The sequence below is a fragment of the Dermacentor silvarum genome, chromosome 5, assembly GCF_013339745.2.
Source record: "Dermacentor silvarum isolate Dsil-2018 chromosome 5, BIME_Dsil_1.4, whole genome shotgun sequence".
Taxonomy (NCBI): Eukaryota; Metazoa; Arthropoda; class Arachnida; order Ixodida; family Ixodidae; genus Dermacentor; species Dermacentor silvarum.
In genome coordinates, this window is record NC_051158.1 from 170,939,906 (window position 1) to 170,955,042 (window position 15,137).

The following is a 15,137-nucleotide window of genomic DNA, read 5'->3' on the forward strand; positions in this document are numbered from 1 at the left end:
ATGAAACTCCCCTTTCGTACACTTCAAAGTGTAAGAAAAAACAAGACGGGACAGGATAGGATGCCAACTTTCAACTAACCTCTAACTAAACTAGCTCACTAATGCCATGTTCACATGGTTGTTTTTTAATGCTCTAAAGAGCTCAAAAAAAGTTGTTCGGATGGTCAAAACGGGGCGGTATAGCTGCATTTGGAGAGTCCTTTTTTATCACCTAACTCCAGACTAGAGTGTCGAGAGGCGCTCTCAGTACTGCTTTCGCGGCGGAGTAAAAAAATTTGGTGGCCTTACGGTCGCATGACCCCACCCGTTCGTGCGATTGCACTGGCAAAGGGGGACTCTAGCTCCATTCTCTGCAATGACGACGATCACCGGTGACGATTATTATTGGTGGCCAATTACAGTTGCATTACCGAAGTTCCCCTTAGCTTTCATTTGATTCCCTCTCACTGCTCCAAAAAAATCAGCCATTTGTTTGTTAGGCGCAGGATACATTACTAGACTAGCTTCAGTACTCGGCGGTGTTGCGCAGAACCGCCACCTGCCGGCACCTTCATGGCGCTGCAGTCGCACCCAGCTTCACTTCCCCACTAGCCGGCTACGCGGACTGGCCGGACGAAACACGGGGTGCAGCGTTGGTATATTCTGTGGTTGGTTGTTGATGGCGGATTTCAGGAAGCTTGTCATCCACGAAACTGTAGCCTTAGCCGCATTTGTTAAGGATATTAGCAGACGATGCCAACGTGCTGCGTTCCTGACTGCAACAAGCGGCTATCGAACGATGTCGACAGTTTGCCGTGCCACTTCTTGTGTGCTCTCAGCAATGAGACACTTCGCTCGGCGTTGAACAGAGCGATTCCTCGTGCCAACCGGGAACTCTCTGCGAAATCCATGGTGTGTAATTTACACTTTCATAAGCAGGACATCTTAAAGTGTTTGTGCATATTATCAACGGACAGACAGTTGAGGTGCCACAAGACAAGTGGACACTTGCCGAGGGTGCGGTGCCGAAAGTGTTCCCTAACATCCCCTCGTATCTGTCGAACCAACCGGGGGGGGGGAAAAAAAACACGAACGAAGAGAGATGTTTGGTGACCTGTTCTGCACCATCTTAGAAGAGCTGTCAGAGAATACGCTGAGTCATGTTGGGTGCCCCTTGCGCTTTCGGGAACTGTGTGCACGCATCATTAAATTTTTAACAGCGGAGCTGTTTAAACTTTTTGCTTCCCGCATAGTGTTCGCAAAAACTCGCCTTGCGATGACGTGACTGTGCACAGCTGCGCCTCGCATCACCTTGCGTTACCCAATCAATAGCTCATCGATAATTGATCAATACACAATAAACTCGGGAAAATGCTAGGGCTGACTTGGTAGTGCTTAGTCTAGCCCAAATAGGTGGCCAATACCTTGCGATAGCAAATCAATAGCCAATCGATAATCGCCAAATAATCAATAAATTCCGGGAAATGTCGGGGATGACTTGGTAGTGCTTAGCCTAGCCCAAATGCGTGGCCACTACCTTGCGATAGCAAATCAATAGCTAATCGATAATCGATCAATAATCAATAAATTCTGGGAAATGCTGGGGATGACTTGGTAGTGCTTAGCCTAGCCCAAAAGCTAGGACTAGCTAGGTGCCCATCAGCTCCGCTGTCTCTTTAGCGTTACGCCTCCAGTGCAAGCTACGCCAATTTTTTTTACTTCGTTTTCTTGAATAAAGCATGCTTTTTTTATTACGTCATCTTTGTTTAAGGGGAGATGCTCCTCAGAAATATTTCTTTTTAAATAATGATGCTGGGCGAATGAAAAGTCTACCACTTGTAGAGCTTGATCTCTTCATTCGAAATCTACTTTTAGTTTTAGGACATCAAGATGCTTTCATGTCCTAAGTTCCATCCATAAGTGAGAAGCAGTGCATGTTTGTGCAGCTGCTGGACATAGCAGTTAGCATGATAGAGCAGTGCAAAATTATTTTTCCTATCCCTAACACTCCAGTGAGTGCTAATAAGCAAGATAATGTGATTCCCTTTACAGGCAACATGTTAAGATAATTTCGTATCTGGTGCTTCATATTCAGTGGCTGGTGCCCGAGTACATTAAAAATTTTCATCCTTAAAAAAATAAAGTGATTGCATTATATCCTAGATAAGTGCATTCTACGTATCCTAAAAATTACGCCCATCAAATGTGGTCTTGATTGGAACACAATAAGTACATAAAATGTTGTGCACAAACACTTTGTTTTGCCCAAAATATGAAGTTGAGAAAAATGCTATTGAAAGTTATAAAAGCTGTTTACTTCTGTTAATTATTATTATTACTTCCCGGGGAGATTGTAATGCGGCAAAGCTAACCTTGGAGAGAAAAGGCTTAGGCCCACCACCTTGCACGAGCCCAATGGCGTGCGACACCGCGGTTTGACGCATCGCGCGCTTGAAAATGTGTCATATCTGTGCCTTTTCTTGCCACCTCGAGTGCTTTAACCGAGTTTATTATACTTTTCCCGATCATTTCTGGCTCTGATTTCATCATATGTGAAATAGGAGAGATCAATGTTGCTGAAACAACTAAAAACACAAAACCTGTTTCTTGAATGAAAATCGCCGTTTTTTGACCCGCCTCTCCCCTTAAGGGAGGAGGCTGCCCTCAAAACCCAACTTTTTTTATTTTTCAAAATGTCCGGATGAAACTTCCAGGGTATGTTCACACCACTAAAATTAGAGGAGCCGCAATGTTTGATGGTGCTGTGTTACTCAGTTGCAGAGTTACAGGGGTCTAACAAGGTGGTTCAATGCATTCCTGAGGAAAAGCCAGGAGAAATCCCAAGACACAGTAGGAAGCTGAAATTCTGTGTCATGGTCCCTTGATAGATAAACCAGGGTGTAACAAAGTCGTTTTTCTTAATTTCCACCTTCAAAACATTTTAACACTACTTTGAATTTCATATTGCCAGCAAAGTTGACAGTCGTTAGAAATGAACCAGTTATAATAATTTCACAACACTATTTTTGAAAAAAAAAAAAAGAAATTGTCAGGCCCTGGCAAATTCATTCAAGAACAGAATAAAGTAAACAGCACACAAATCTAACAAGCCGTTCTTGAGATATCGTTTTCCTCAGCACCACTACCAGCAAAAAAATCCATTCTAAGAAAATGGGCCTTGAAAGCTTTGCATTATAAGGCCCCTGAGCAGCAGCTGGAGTACTGTGGCACTAATTAAATTACCGCTCAAAGGCAATGCTTGCTTCTGTACGAATTGCTTGGAAACGCATATGCCTGTTTAGCCTATATAATTTGCACTTCTGAAAAAAATATTTAAAATGCTTTGACACGTAATCATAAGCGTGCAGATGGAGCATTTATTGCCATTTATTCCCTGAACAGTCTAGACCGTCTAGCTCAGCAATGTTCATCAAAGAAGGTTCTGCATTAGGAGAAAAAATTGGAAGAGCAGATACAACAGCGGTGCACATCACCCTATGCATGATGTTCAATGCAGTTCACTAACAGCAAACCTATCCTGAATCATGTGCATTCGTTTTCTGTACTTCCACTTGCGCGTACAGCAAACCCTCGTTAGAATGAAGCAAACAGTAAAAGTCCAGTTTTTCGAACTCCCTAGTGGCTGTGGAAACGTCCCGAAATATCGGGCAGTCCAAAAAAATGAATGCACGCCTTTTACTGCCTCCAAGGGCTCGAATAGCCACGGGCACATCCAAAATAGCTCTGAAGGCCTGCCAAAATGAGATTAAATTATGAGGTTTTATGTGCCAAAACCACAATCTGATTATGAGGCACGCTGTAGTGGGGGACTCCGGAAAATTTGGACCACCTGGGGTTCTTTAACGTGCACCTAAATCTAAGTACACGGGTGTTTTCGCATTTCGACCCCATCAAAATGCACCCGCCGTAGCCGGGATTCGATCCTGCGACCTCATGCTTAGCAGCCCTACACCATAGCCACAAAGCAACCACGGTGGGTGAAGGCCTGCCAGTGCATTTATTAAGCGTATCGGTGCTCGTACTGTGATAGGAGACGGCAGGTGCATGCTTTTATAATTAAAAAATACAGTATTTACTCGCATAATGAACGCACTTTTTTTTTCCAAAAAATAAGTGGTCAAATTTCAAGCCATTTTTTTTCTGCAGCCACCTCTAAAAAGTCGCAGTTTCGCACGAAAGGCAAACCATCGATTGCGATAGCAAATTCATAGACAGCTATACAAAGTAAGGATAATAGTTTTATCGGCCATATAAACTTGCAAACATTCCCTATGTAAATTAACAAGCACAGTGTCAGCACGCACAGGCAAACATGAACACATCACACTCGATGACCGTGCTCACTCGCCATCAAAACGCTGGCATGAGGAAGCACGGCAACAGTGAACGAAGCGACCTTTGTGCTGCATATCACTAGAACGCAAACTGAGCGGCAAGAACAAGCACGCACAAAGGTATAATCGGCCGTCGCACTGCTAGACTCAGCCCCCGACGCAGATCACTTTCAAGATAAGGCGTGCGCGGTTGCGCAATGCACAGTTGCTGTGCCGTCCCACTCTCTCCCCTCCACCCGGTGCCAAGCGCATGACAGAGTACGGCGCATTTCCTCCCCACTTTCCCTCGAACGCGGGAGATTGAGGCGCGATCGTCTGCGCCAACGGCAAAAATGCACCTGGAGTGTCCATATACAGTCGAGCTCGACTATATCGAACCCGTTTATATCAAATTACCCCGTATATCGAACAATTTCTAAACGCGGTAAATTGACATTGAGAATATATAGCAAAAGTTACTGTTACATCGAACGAAAATAGCAACGACAACCGATATATCAAACTCCATGTGCCTCAAAAGTGCCCCAGCAAATTGGCTTTCCCTTGCGGTGGCGGGAAAAACTGCCGACGCCACCCTAGAAAAAGTGGTTTAGACCCAGCTGTGCACGGGCGAACATCCCCCTGCAAAAAATTATCCTGGCCTGCTCGCAGCACTTACAGCCAATCAGAGGCCGTCGTGCTTTCTCCGAGACGCGGAGGCGGTACAAGTGAGCGCCACTTTTTCTTTCTTTATGCTTGTGTGCCTGCTGCTGCCTCTTTTCCTTGAGTCCTCATTCAGCGTGATCCGTGCTTCAGCAACATCGAGCTGCGTTTTTTTCCCCCAAACACTACGTCTGTCCTGCAACCACTGGATCAAGGCGCTATACGCGCACTGAAAGCCGGCTATCGGAAGCGCCTGGTGGAGAGGCTGCTGCAGAACCTTCGTGTCGGCAGGGAGCTTAAGATCGACTTGCTCGGAGCTCTTTCTATGCTGAGTAGATCGTGGGCAGATGTCACGAAGGAGACAATCCAGAACAGCTTTAGGCATGCCGGCTTCCGCATGCCTGGTGATAACACCCCAAATTCCGATGACAGCACTGAAGACACCGCAGGTGTTTCCACCGAAGTTTGGAGCGAGCTGGCAGAGTTCCCGGGTGCTATCGACGGATCGACATTCGACGAGTTCGTCAGTGTTCGTTCCAAAGTAGGGCACGCAAGTAAGCCACCATATTAATAAAGTACTTTTCTTATTGGTATGTGCCTTTGCGTCATCAAATCCTATAGCAGGCCTATAACGAATTATGCCATATATCGAACTAATAAACGTTTTTTGGCGAGTTCGATATACCCGGGTCTGACTGTATTTGCTATTGCAATTAAATATTCGGCATCTGATACGGCATCCGATACAATCGTACCTGCCGGACGCTATATCGGATGCCGAATCGCACCGTCTCTCCTCTCCTACTTCACGGCAGCAAGTTCAGGGTGCATTTTTTATTCGAGGAAAAGATAAAACACACTTCTTGATTGCAAAAGTGGGGGGGTACGTTGATTATGCGAGTAAATACGGTACATACCATATCCCATGATAAATGCTCCTTCCCACTCTTGGTATGCTTACTTTGCATATGCTTCACTGTGTAACACTGCTGTATTGTGGTGAAGCTGACTTTAGGGACCGGCATTACGCAACGCGTCATGCTTTCCGATCTTCGAAGCCACTGGCAAGGATTACAAAGGCGGGGTTGGCACCATTGCTAATAGCGGTGAATTGTTACAATGAAAAACACGATACCGAGCAGCAAGAAGCTTGGTAGTGAACATCGAAGTAGCTAGGCCTAGCGTTGCCGCAGTGGTGTATCTTGGAGGCTTTGCCAGAATTGTGAGGTCGCATCAACATCACGATCATCACATCCTATCTCAGCGCATGGCCCGCTCACTCTCGCCATTCTGTTTGTTTAGTTGGCATTCCAGATAGCGCTCTGCTGGCTCCAAGAAGTCTTTCTCGTGAAGTTATCCACAGGCCACGTCAAATAACACCAACAGTCCCCTCCCTCGCAGTCCGACTCCGAATAAGTCGCGAGTCACAGTCCGAATTACCCAGACTCCGCTACTGAAGAGCCTGATCTGCCAACAAGATCAGATGTGGACATCATTGATGACCTGCTAGGCTGCGGCGTGCCAATTCCTGCCGCCGTTACATTTGAAGACTTTGCAAACGTCAACAGCATGGTGTTGTGTGCCGAACTGAACGATGAAAAAATATTTGAGGAAGTTCTCCCACCGTCAAACAGCGACTAACTCGGATGATGATGTGCCGTGCGGATCTGACTCGAGCCATTGCAGTCACTGCATCAGCGTACGGCGACAACAGAAAACCAGCAGAAATATAAGCGTACGTGGTTGCAGATAAGCGGAAGTGTGTGCAGCAACGAATCGACCACTTCTTTCTAGCACAGGGGCATTAAAACGTAAATAAAATTATTTTTTAGGGCACATTCGTTTTTTCGGACATTCGATAGTTCGGACTTATTTACGTTCCCCGTGAAGACCGAATTATCGGTCGTTGATATAGACTCTATGGCGTACGTGACGGTGCCGCGAAGGAGTCTGAAATATCGGGCATGTCCGAAAAAACGGCCGTGCGGAAAATCGTCGTAGGCTGTACAAGCGGTAATTACATAAAAGTGACTATACTATAAAAGCTAATGAAGTAGAGCTGAAATAGCACAACTGCTCTGTGGAAGTCTGGTGGCACACGGCGCATTTTCGATCGCAATTGAGCTTGATCAAGATAAAAAAAAAAAAAAAAAAGGTAGGAACAGAAAGGAATGGATGGTCGAGCATCATGCCATTTATGCCATCAGTACACTTGCTTACCTGGTAGTTAATGAGATCTGGTCCTTCTGCATCTGCTGAGCTGTGCGCAGCAGAAACTTGCGCTTCTCCTCGAGATTCTGCATCCACACACACAACATTTCTTGTCAGCAAGTGCCCTCTCGAAACATTGAGCCACTTCCCCGTGCCTCCCACATGTCTAAGACCCTTCTTATGCTAAGCCCCGCATAGTCGTGACCTCATCCAGGAACAAAACAACGCAAGGCTACAGCAGAAACCCCACAAGTTCCTCACGAACAAAGCTTCATAGCCTAAGAAACATTTGTTCCGTAACCACGGATCGAACTTGGGACCAGTACCTTAACAGGTGGAAGACAGTACCAATGTATGCACACCCTTGGCCCTTTAACTGGCACACCTTTCACCCATTAACTTGGTCATTTTTCCTGTCCTCGCCTATTCCTATGGGTAGCCAGCTATCGATGGCTGTAAATTTTCATTTTGCTGCTTTTCGAGCATTCACGGACAGCTAGCACCATATAGCGGGTTATTTAGCAGGTATTTAGTCAGTTTTGGTTATCAGTTTGTTTTTTTCCAGCACGTGTGGATCTTTAATGCAGCTCCAAAGAAGGGGCGTGTGGCCAGTGTGATGAGGGCCCGTAGTTTCAAAAAATGGAGTACGCGCCACACGCCACTCATGCACGGAAGCATCACATTTCGACCAATTATAATGCATCTGCAATAAAGGTTTTGGATTTTGGAAGCAGCACTGACTTCATTCGTCAGATTTCACACCGTAGTTTCGCTTTCTTCGCCGAACCGCTTTAAAGCTGCCATGTACCGGTATAAAGATATCCTGCATGTTCTAAAGGTCACAGTTCTTGTCTGCAAGGTGTTAAAATCCTTCGGTCGGGATCATTTGCCGACGGCCGTGCAAGGAGCAGAGTTTCGCGTGAAACGACCGCTGGGAGTCGACTTCAACATAGCACTAGGGCAAGTCACTAGGGTTAATGTTTTCTTTTATATCTCAAGAAAAGTTTACATAGGAAGATGATACAGTAAAACCTCGATAATTCGAACTCGGTTAATTCGAAATTTCGGTTAATTCGAAGAACTTGAGCGGTCCCGTCATTCTCAATGCAAATTCAACCGGATAATTTGAATGGCCCGCGTGACTCTATTCGGATAACTCGAAGTTTCCGGCTGGTAGCAATGTGCGGCGGTTAGGTTAGGGCGCTCCGTACAGTCGCCAACCAATTTTCCGAGCTCGTGGGGACTGAAAAATAGTCCGAAAAACTCCTTAGGCCGAAAAAAAAAAGAAAATTATTAGTGCGGCTTAAAAAAAACTAATGATGCCCTGCCTCATACTACGCTTGGAGGGGATCGACTTCCTTGGATTTGCGCAGCAGTGACATTGTCTCCGTGTACAGTTGACACGAACGTCACCGCGTTGGCGATTTCCGCCAACGGAGTTCACCATGGAGATCCAAGAAACAAGCTTCGCACTGCTTAGCTCTAACGAAGGCACAGGAGGTAGCGCCGATCACTGAGACATGGGTCTCCGAGACACCTGTTCAATGTACACGCCGCGTTCAAAATAGTAACCGAAACTTTAGGGATAAAAAAAAAAAAAACTCACTGAATTAACAAGCGTGGAGTCAGTGCGCACGAGCGCTGCCGCCGCAGCGAGCGAAGGTCCGTGCGGTCTATCGCTTCTACGGAAACTGAGCGGCGAAAACACAGAGCATACAAAGGTCAGGGCCGTCTGGAGATCGCTTTCAAGATACGGTGCGCGCGAGAACCCGCTCCGGCGCTAAGTACGCAGTTGTTAGAAGAGTAGAAGTCGCCCTGCCCCCCCCCACGGCCTTTCGCGCGAGGGAGGAAGTCGCGATCATGCTCCGCCGTGCGTTCGCGCTCCATGAAAGCGCGCGTCCCCCACGCGCTGTCACTCGCACATACGACGGACGTGCGGCAATAAAAAAACATCCCACGATAAATGGTTAAAACGATAGTGCAGAGCGCATATACTAGAAAGGAAAAAAAAAAAAGTGCAGTACTCTGGAGCGTTTTGTCAGCCAAGGAAGAGCGGCCATGGCCTCCGAGACGGAAGGATGGCGCGAGCTCTCTATTGATAGCGCGCGCCTTCCAATCTTGGAGGCTATACAGCGAGCCACTGGAATCCAAGCCAGTGCAAAATCCAACATCGCGGCCTCCAAGATTGGGTAGTGTGGCTCGGAAAGAGCGATTTTTATTCCGGGAAATCGAACTTTGGGGTCTCAATTCGTCCGAAAAATTGGGTGCGAAAATGCATGAACTCATGGGAACCCTGACGGTGCATTTTTGAAGTCTGGTATACCCAGCAAGTCCAAATTTTTGAAGTCAAACACCCCCACGCCCGCTTTCGCGGCAGTTATCGATTCCGTGAACATCGTCCGCAACTTTGTTGAGTGCAGTGTGGGTGATATTTGTATGCTACGTGCTGTGAGCCAGCTGGAGAGCATGGCACTAGGGGCGGCGAACTACCGCGCCAAGTAATCCCGCATCGGTAATTACTTCGAGTAATCTTTCTCGGACATGGAAAATAAAGATGGTTTCTTTTTGCGGCAAGTTCTTGCTTGTTTTCTTTTTTTTTTTATTAATTTCGGTTAATTCGAAAAGCCGCTTAATTCGAAGAATTTTCCTGGTCCGTCGACCTTCGAATTATCGAGGTTTTACTGTATTTGCTGGAATATTGCACAGGTCCTTTGCGATGAAAATTTATCTTCCGACATTTTTAAAAGGTGTTTCTGTGTGAAGCAACAATTACATTTTTTATATAACTAAAAATCATATAACATAATTCTCGTTTAGATAATTCTCTTGCAATTTTTTTTTATAAACGTGTTGTTTGGGATAGCACTGTCGGAAATAAAAGTTCTTTCTCTTCAATTTGATACTATACACTTCAGTATCACCATGAGCTGTGATAGGAAAAAAATTATTTACTGGACAGCCCAAAAACTGCAGTTTTTCCCGCAGGCAGGAAAGCGTTAAAGGATGAGACATTTAAATGCCCAAAATAACTTTTCTTTTGTATCAAGCCTGCATCGCGCACCAACTCCCATAAAGAGTTGATAGTTCGCCTTAAATTTGCAAGACTAATGGACAATACACATAATCAATGAAAAGAAAAAATATTTAGCGCAACATTTTTTCCTGCAATACAGGGAGCAACAACAGGCAGAACACTGGAAGTGGGCCTCAGCAAAAGCCACATATGGCTTTGTTTGGAACTTATACAGACAGCTCTCGTCATACGTGAACACTTTGCATTACGCGCGTGACATCACTGCAGCCGGAGACGCTGCATCGGTCTGTCTCATCCGACCGTGCTCTCAAAAGAAAGCGAGTTGCGCACCGAAAATTTTTTTCCTCATCCTGGGTTTCTACTCTATATCAACAATTCATACTTGCTGCCTGTCACTCGGTGCTGGCCGAGGACATTTAGCCAGGAACTCCATAATCAATATTCAAACTTGGCAAGAAAAATTTTTTTTACTGGTGTGTTGCCTGTAGGCAAAGCTTATTTATAAAGGGTTAAAACAAGTTTTTGCCCCGAGATCTTGAAATTATAGAAACTGCGCAACAACATCACTTCACAAAATCATTAGAAAATATCTGTGTTCAACAGATGTTGGGAAACGAAAAAAGTTTGTCATGTCACAGATTTGGCCAAATCGAGCGTTTCTGTATCAAAGTGCACAAACGGAATGCAATGGGAGTCTCACCTCGAGAACCTTCGGCTTGACGCGTACCTCCTGCACCAGCCCATGGAACACTGTGGTCACCAGCTCTATCACTTGGTCCACTGTCAGCACAACGCTGAAAGAAAGACAAGAAATGAAGGTGTTTCAGGGTGACTAGTGAATCCCAAAGGTACAATCAAACTCTCATTAATTCAAACTGGTTTGGAACACAAGGACTTCTTTCTGGCATGCCAAAATCAGTTCTGATCATGAGGCACACCGTAGTGAAAGGCTCCGGATTAATTTTCCCCACCAGGGGTTGTTTAACGTGCACTACAACGCAAGCACACGGGCTTTTTTGCATTTCGCCTCCATCGAAATGCAGCTGCTACGGCCGGGATTCGATCCCTCAATCTCGTGCTCAGCAGCATAACACCTTAGCTGACTGAACCACCGCGGCGGGGATAAACACAAGGACGCCTTCTGATACAGTTGAGCAGGACCCAGCTGAAAGACACGTTGCCTAACTGTTTCCCTACCATGGGGAAAATAGGTGTTTTTTGTAGGTTACGCCAGATTTTTTTTTTTTCTGGAAGAACTGCTGCACTCAATATCTTACGTAATACATAAACAAAAAGCAGAATGAATACACTTTTCATGCATAAAAGTTTTATTAATGTCACTAAATGGTATGTCATTAAACAGATATAACTTACCAAAATCAAAATTGTGGGATAAAATTTAACAAAGCTTGTAAAGACATGCTTGTATCTACTAAGAAAAAAATGTAACAAAAATTGTAAGGTATACAAAATGTATTGCCATATAATAGCCACTATCTTCCAAAAAATCTAAATTTTTCAGTGAACAGGTATTCCGCTACAAAAATTTAACTGCAAGCACTACAGTTGGGCATGCCGGGCTGCGGCCCCAGATGTTCCAGGCTGGTTTGTGTCCTCGTCGCTTTGAGTCCGACGCAAAGACCGCGTCCTCCGACTTGCTGGTGCTCAATGCATTGATAAGATCAGTCACAGAGGCAGCGGAATCGCGATATCTGAGATCTCTCAAAGCGAGCGTGCCGCTTCTGGAGCTGGAGATTTTTGTGTTTAGCTTTAAGGATCGCAAAACTTTGAAGCGCATTTAAAAATCGCCACCTGGCGGGAAAAAAGCAAAGTGCTTAGAAAACAAAAATATAGTTCTCCTCCTCATGTTTTGTGGCGCAGTGTGTCTGTGAGCGGTGCGGAAAGTCTCGAAAGCAGCGTTTCAAGCCATCGACAGCGGGCTAACGATGATCAATTGGCACGGTAGGGAAAGAGTTAACCAAGTTCAAATCAACGAATGTTGGTTGCAGCGATAGCTATTGCGACAAAATTTCCCAATCAAATGAAGCACATGACAATACCACAGTCATAATCAGTCTAAGTGCATGTCCGCTAAAAGAAGACATTCACTCATCATTTACAGAGGAACGGGACTGCACCATGATCACAATTACGATCATCATTAGCCTATTTCATGGCTTTCACAGTGAAACTTCATTACTATGAACACCAAATTAACAAATGTTTCGGAAATCTCTTGCTGACTACTTATAGTTCCAATGCAAAAATATTTCAGTACTATGAAATTCGGAATACGAAACTTTCAGAATAATGATCGTTATATTCAGTTTCTAGGTCATGTTAACAACACTTCAATACTACGAACTAACATTACAAAAATCTGGGGATTCTGAAATTACGGTGCATTCTTCACGGCAGCCGAAACATTAGGCTAGCAGATGACGAGGCGCAAAAAAGGACGTCATGGCGGATGGGTTCGGAAAACCTAACGCACTTCTCTCGCATTTACTACTAAATTGCCAGTGAATTTTTCATTTTTTTTAGTGAACTCAGTTATTGTCGCAATACCTTTGAGACAAATTTATACCGGAATACCGGACACGCTAAACCCTTCTAACGACTGAACAAGTTGTTGTGTCAACACAAGCAGCCAGTGAAGTCGCTCACTTTGCGGGGAATCCCGCACCCAGGGGCAACTGGAAGTGTCGCAGAAGCGCAATGAAGTCCCGCGCGTCCTGCTGCAGGCGAGTGAAGCTGCTGGCCATCTCGTCAAAGTAGAGCGTCTCCCCAAGGCACTCCAGCACACGGTCACGTACCGATGTTGGGCACAGGTGGTCCTCCTGGGAATTGGAATTATGGTTGTACGGTCCTTTTTGCAGAAGAGTTCCTCGCAATATACACTCAATGCAAGGGTGATGCCAATACACGCATTGGAATGCCTTAGGGTTGGCATCGTTCTGTACAAGAAATTACAATCATAAAGCAAGTACAGTTAAACCTCAACCAATATCTCTCGGCTACATTCGCAGGAATTTTTCTAAAGCCCCACCCCATTTGAAGTTACTGCTCTACAAAACACTAATTAGACCGAAGCTAGAGTATGCGTCATCTGTCTGGGACCCTGGTCAAAAAACATTAGCAGACATCATTGAGTCAGTTCAGAACAGGACAGCACGTTCCATCCTATCAAACTATTCTCGCACAGCTAGCGTTTCTTCAGTGAAGTCAAACCTTGGTCTTGTTAATTTGCAGCTTCGAAGAAAGATTTCCCGTCTCTGCCTTTTTCAAAAAATCCTTTATCAAAATAACTCACTTAAACAAGAATTCATTTCTGAACCTTCGTACATGTCGTCGCGTTTTGATCATCGGTTTAAAGTGTTCATTCCTTTCTGTCGCACAAATGTTTTCTCCGATTCATTTCTGCCAAAAACCAGTGCCGAGTGGAACCGCCTTCCCCCCTCCATCACCTGCATCGAGCAGGCATCATCTTTCAAGATTGCAATAACTGATCATATTTTGAGTTATCACTCTAAATACTACTAATTGTTTGACCATGTTGTTTTGTTATCGTTTATTGTACCCACCCCCTCTGTAACGCCCTTCTGAGCCCTGAGGGTACTGTAAATAAATAAATAAATAAATAAATAAATAAATAAATAAATAAATAAATAAATAAAAGAACTTCAATATCACAAAATTATTGATACAACAAAGTAGTGAACTTTTCATAACTTCTAATCCATAGAACACCATGTATTTCGAACCTTGATATAACGAAGTATGTTGATACACGATTTCAATGTAACGAACATTCACTGCCACTGCGAAGAAATTTTCAGACAATAAATTGAGACTGCCGATGGCACAGATGGTCAAAAGATTGAATTACATGCAGCTGCCTGCGAACGCACCTCTCAAAATCGCACACTGCATGACAGAGAGCGACCACTGAAGTGCAGCAGCATCGCAACAATACCTTCCCATCGTCATGTTCCATATAAAGGCCAAGTGCCACAAGATCCTATCACTCTTTCCACACTGTAAGTGCAAGGGAAGGCACCCAAGAGAGAAACCGAAGGGGAAAGGAATGGAGGTTCACCAGAGGGGAAGGTCAAATTTGGTACCCTACGCTTGGGGGAGTGACAGGAGTAGAGAGAGGGGGAGAGAGAAAGTGTGATAGTGACCGACTGTGAAGGCGCCCAACGGTGAGCCCAAAAGGACGATACAGTAAAACCTCATTGCAATAGACACTCGAGGGACCCAGGAAACATGTCTCTTGTAACCAAGTTCTCTTGTAACCAAAAATTCTAAAACTACTAAGGAGTCGGACTAGATCACTTTATTACCATATTTATTTGATTAAAGGCAGTAACGATTATAAGGCGAGGGGGCCAGTTGGAGGACCCAAGAAAAAACTTAAGTATGCACACTAATGTAAGGCGATACGGAGTAGCCGACGGATTATTCAGACTCAGCAGGGGTTCTCGTAAATACTGAATGGCATTGCGGCACGCGCTGCCATGAAGCCACACTATACAGCCAAATTCGTGCTACAGTGAAGCCACACCTAAAGGCAAAATTCGCGTATAAGGCGGGGGGTGACTTCGAGGCTGAAAATTCTGGGAAAGAGCCTCAGACTATATTTGAATAAATATGGTACACATCAGCATCAAAGTGTGTTTAAACACATCTACAGGAAATTGCTCAGAATGGCTAAGTCACTCATAGTAGTTTTGTTTTTTAGAGACAACAGTTTATTGCCTTCCTTCCCAACTTCTTGAGGTAAAGCGCTTCACTTTGCAAGCCTTCCTGTCGCTCAAAAAACCGTTCAGTTCCGTGCCACCTAGTAAGTCCACGAGCGGAGAATGGAAGGCAGGGGGATGCGAACAGCGGATAGAGCGATAACGGCACGAAGC

The 15,137-nt window shown here is 45.0% G+C and overlaps 1 protein-coding gene across 1 annotated transcript in view; it reads right to left on the reverse strand.

Annotated features, from left to right (window-relative positions):
• Window positions 1-15,137, reverse strand: part of LOC119453900 (TATA-binding protein-associated factor 172-like) — a 195,623-nt gene that overhangs the window by 87,465 nt on the left and 93,021 nt on the right. Inside the window, exons 18-20 of the mRNA XM_049667068.1 lie at window positions 12,889-13,061; window positions 10,922-11,015; window positions 7,197-7,273 (exon numbers count right to left, since the gene is read on the reverse strand). Coding sequence (XP_049523025.1) covers window positions 7,197-7,273; window positions 10,922-11,015; window positions 12,889-13,061 — 344 coding nt within the window. The remainder of the gene's footprint in view (window positions 1-7,196; window positions 7,274-10,921; window positions 11,016-12,888; window positions 13,062-15,137) is intronic.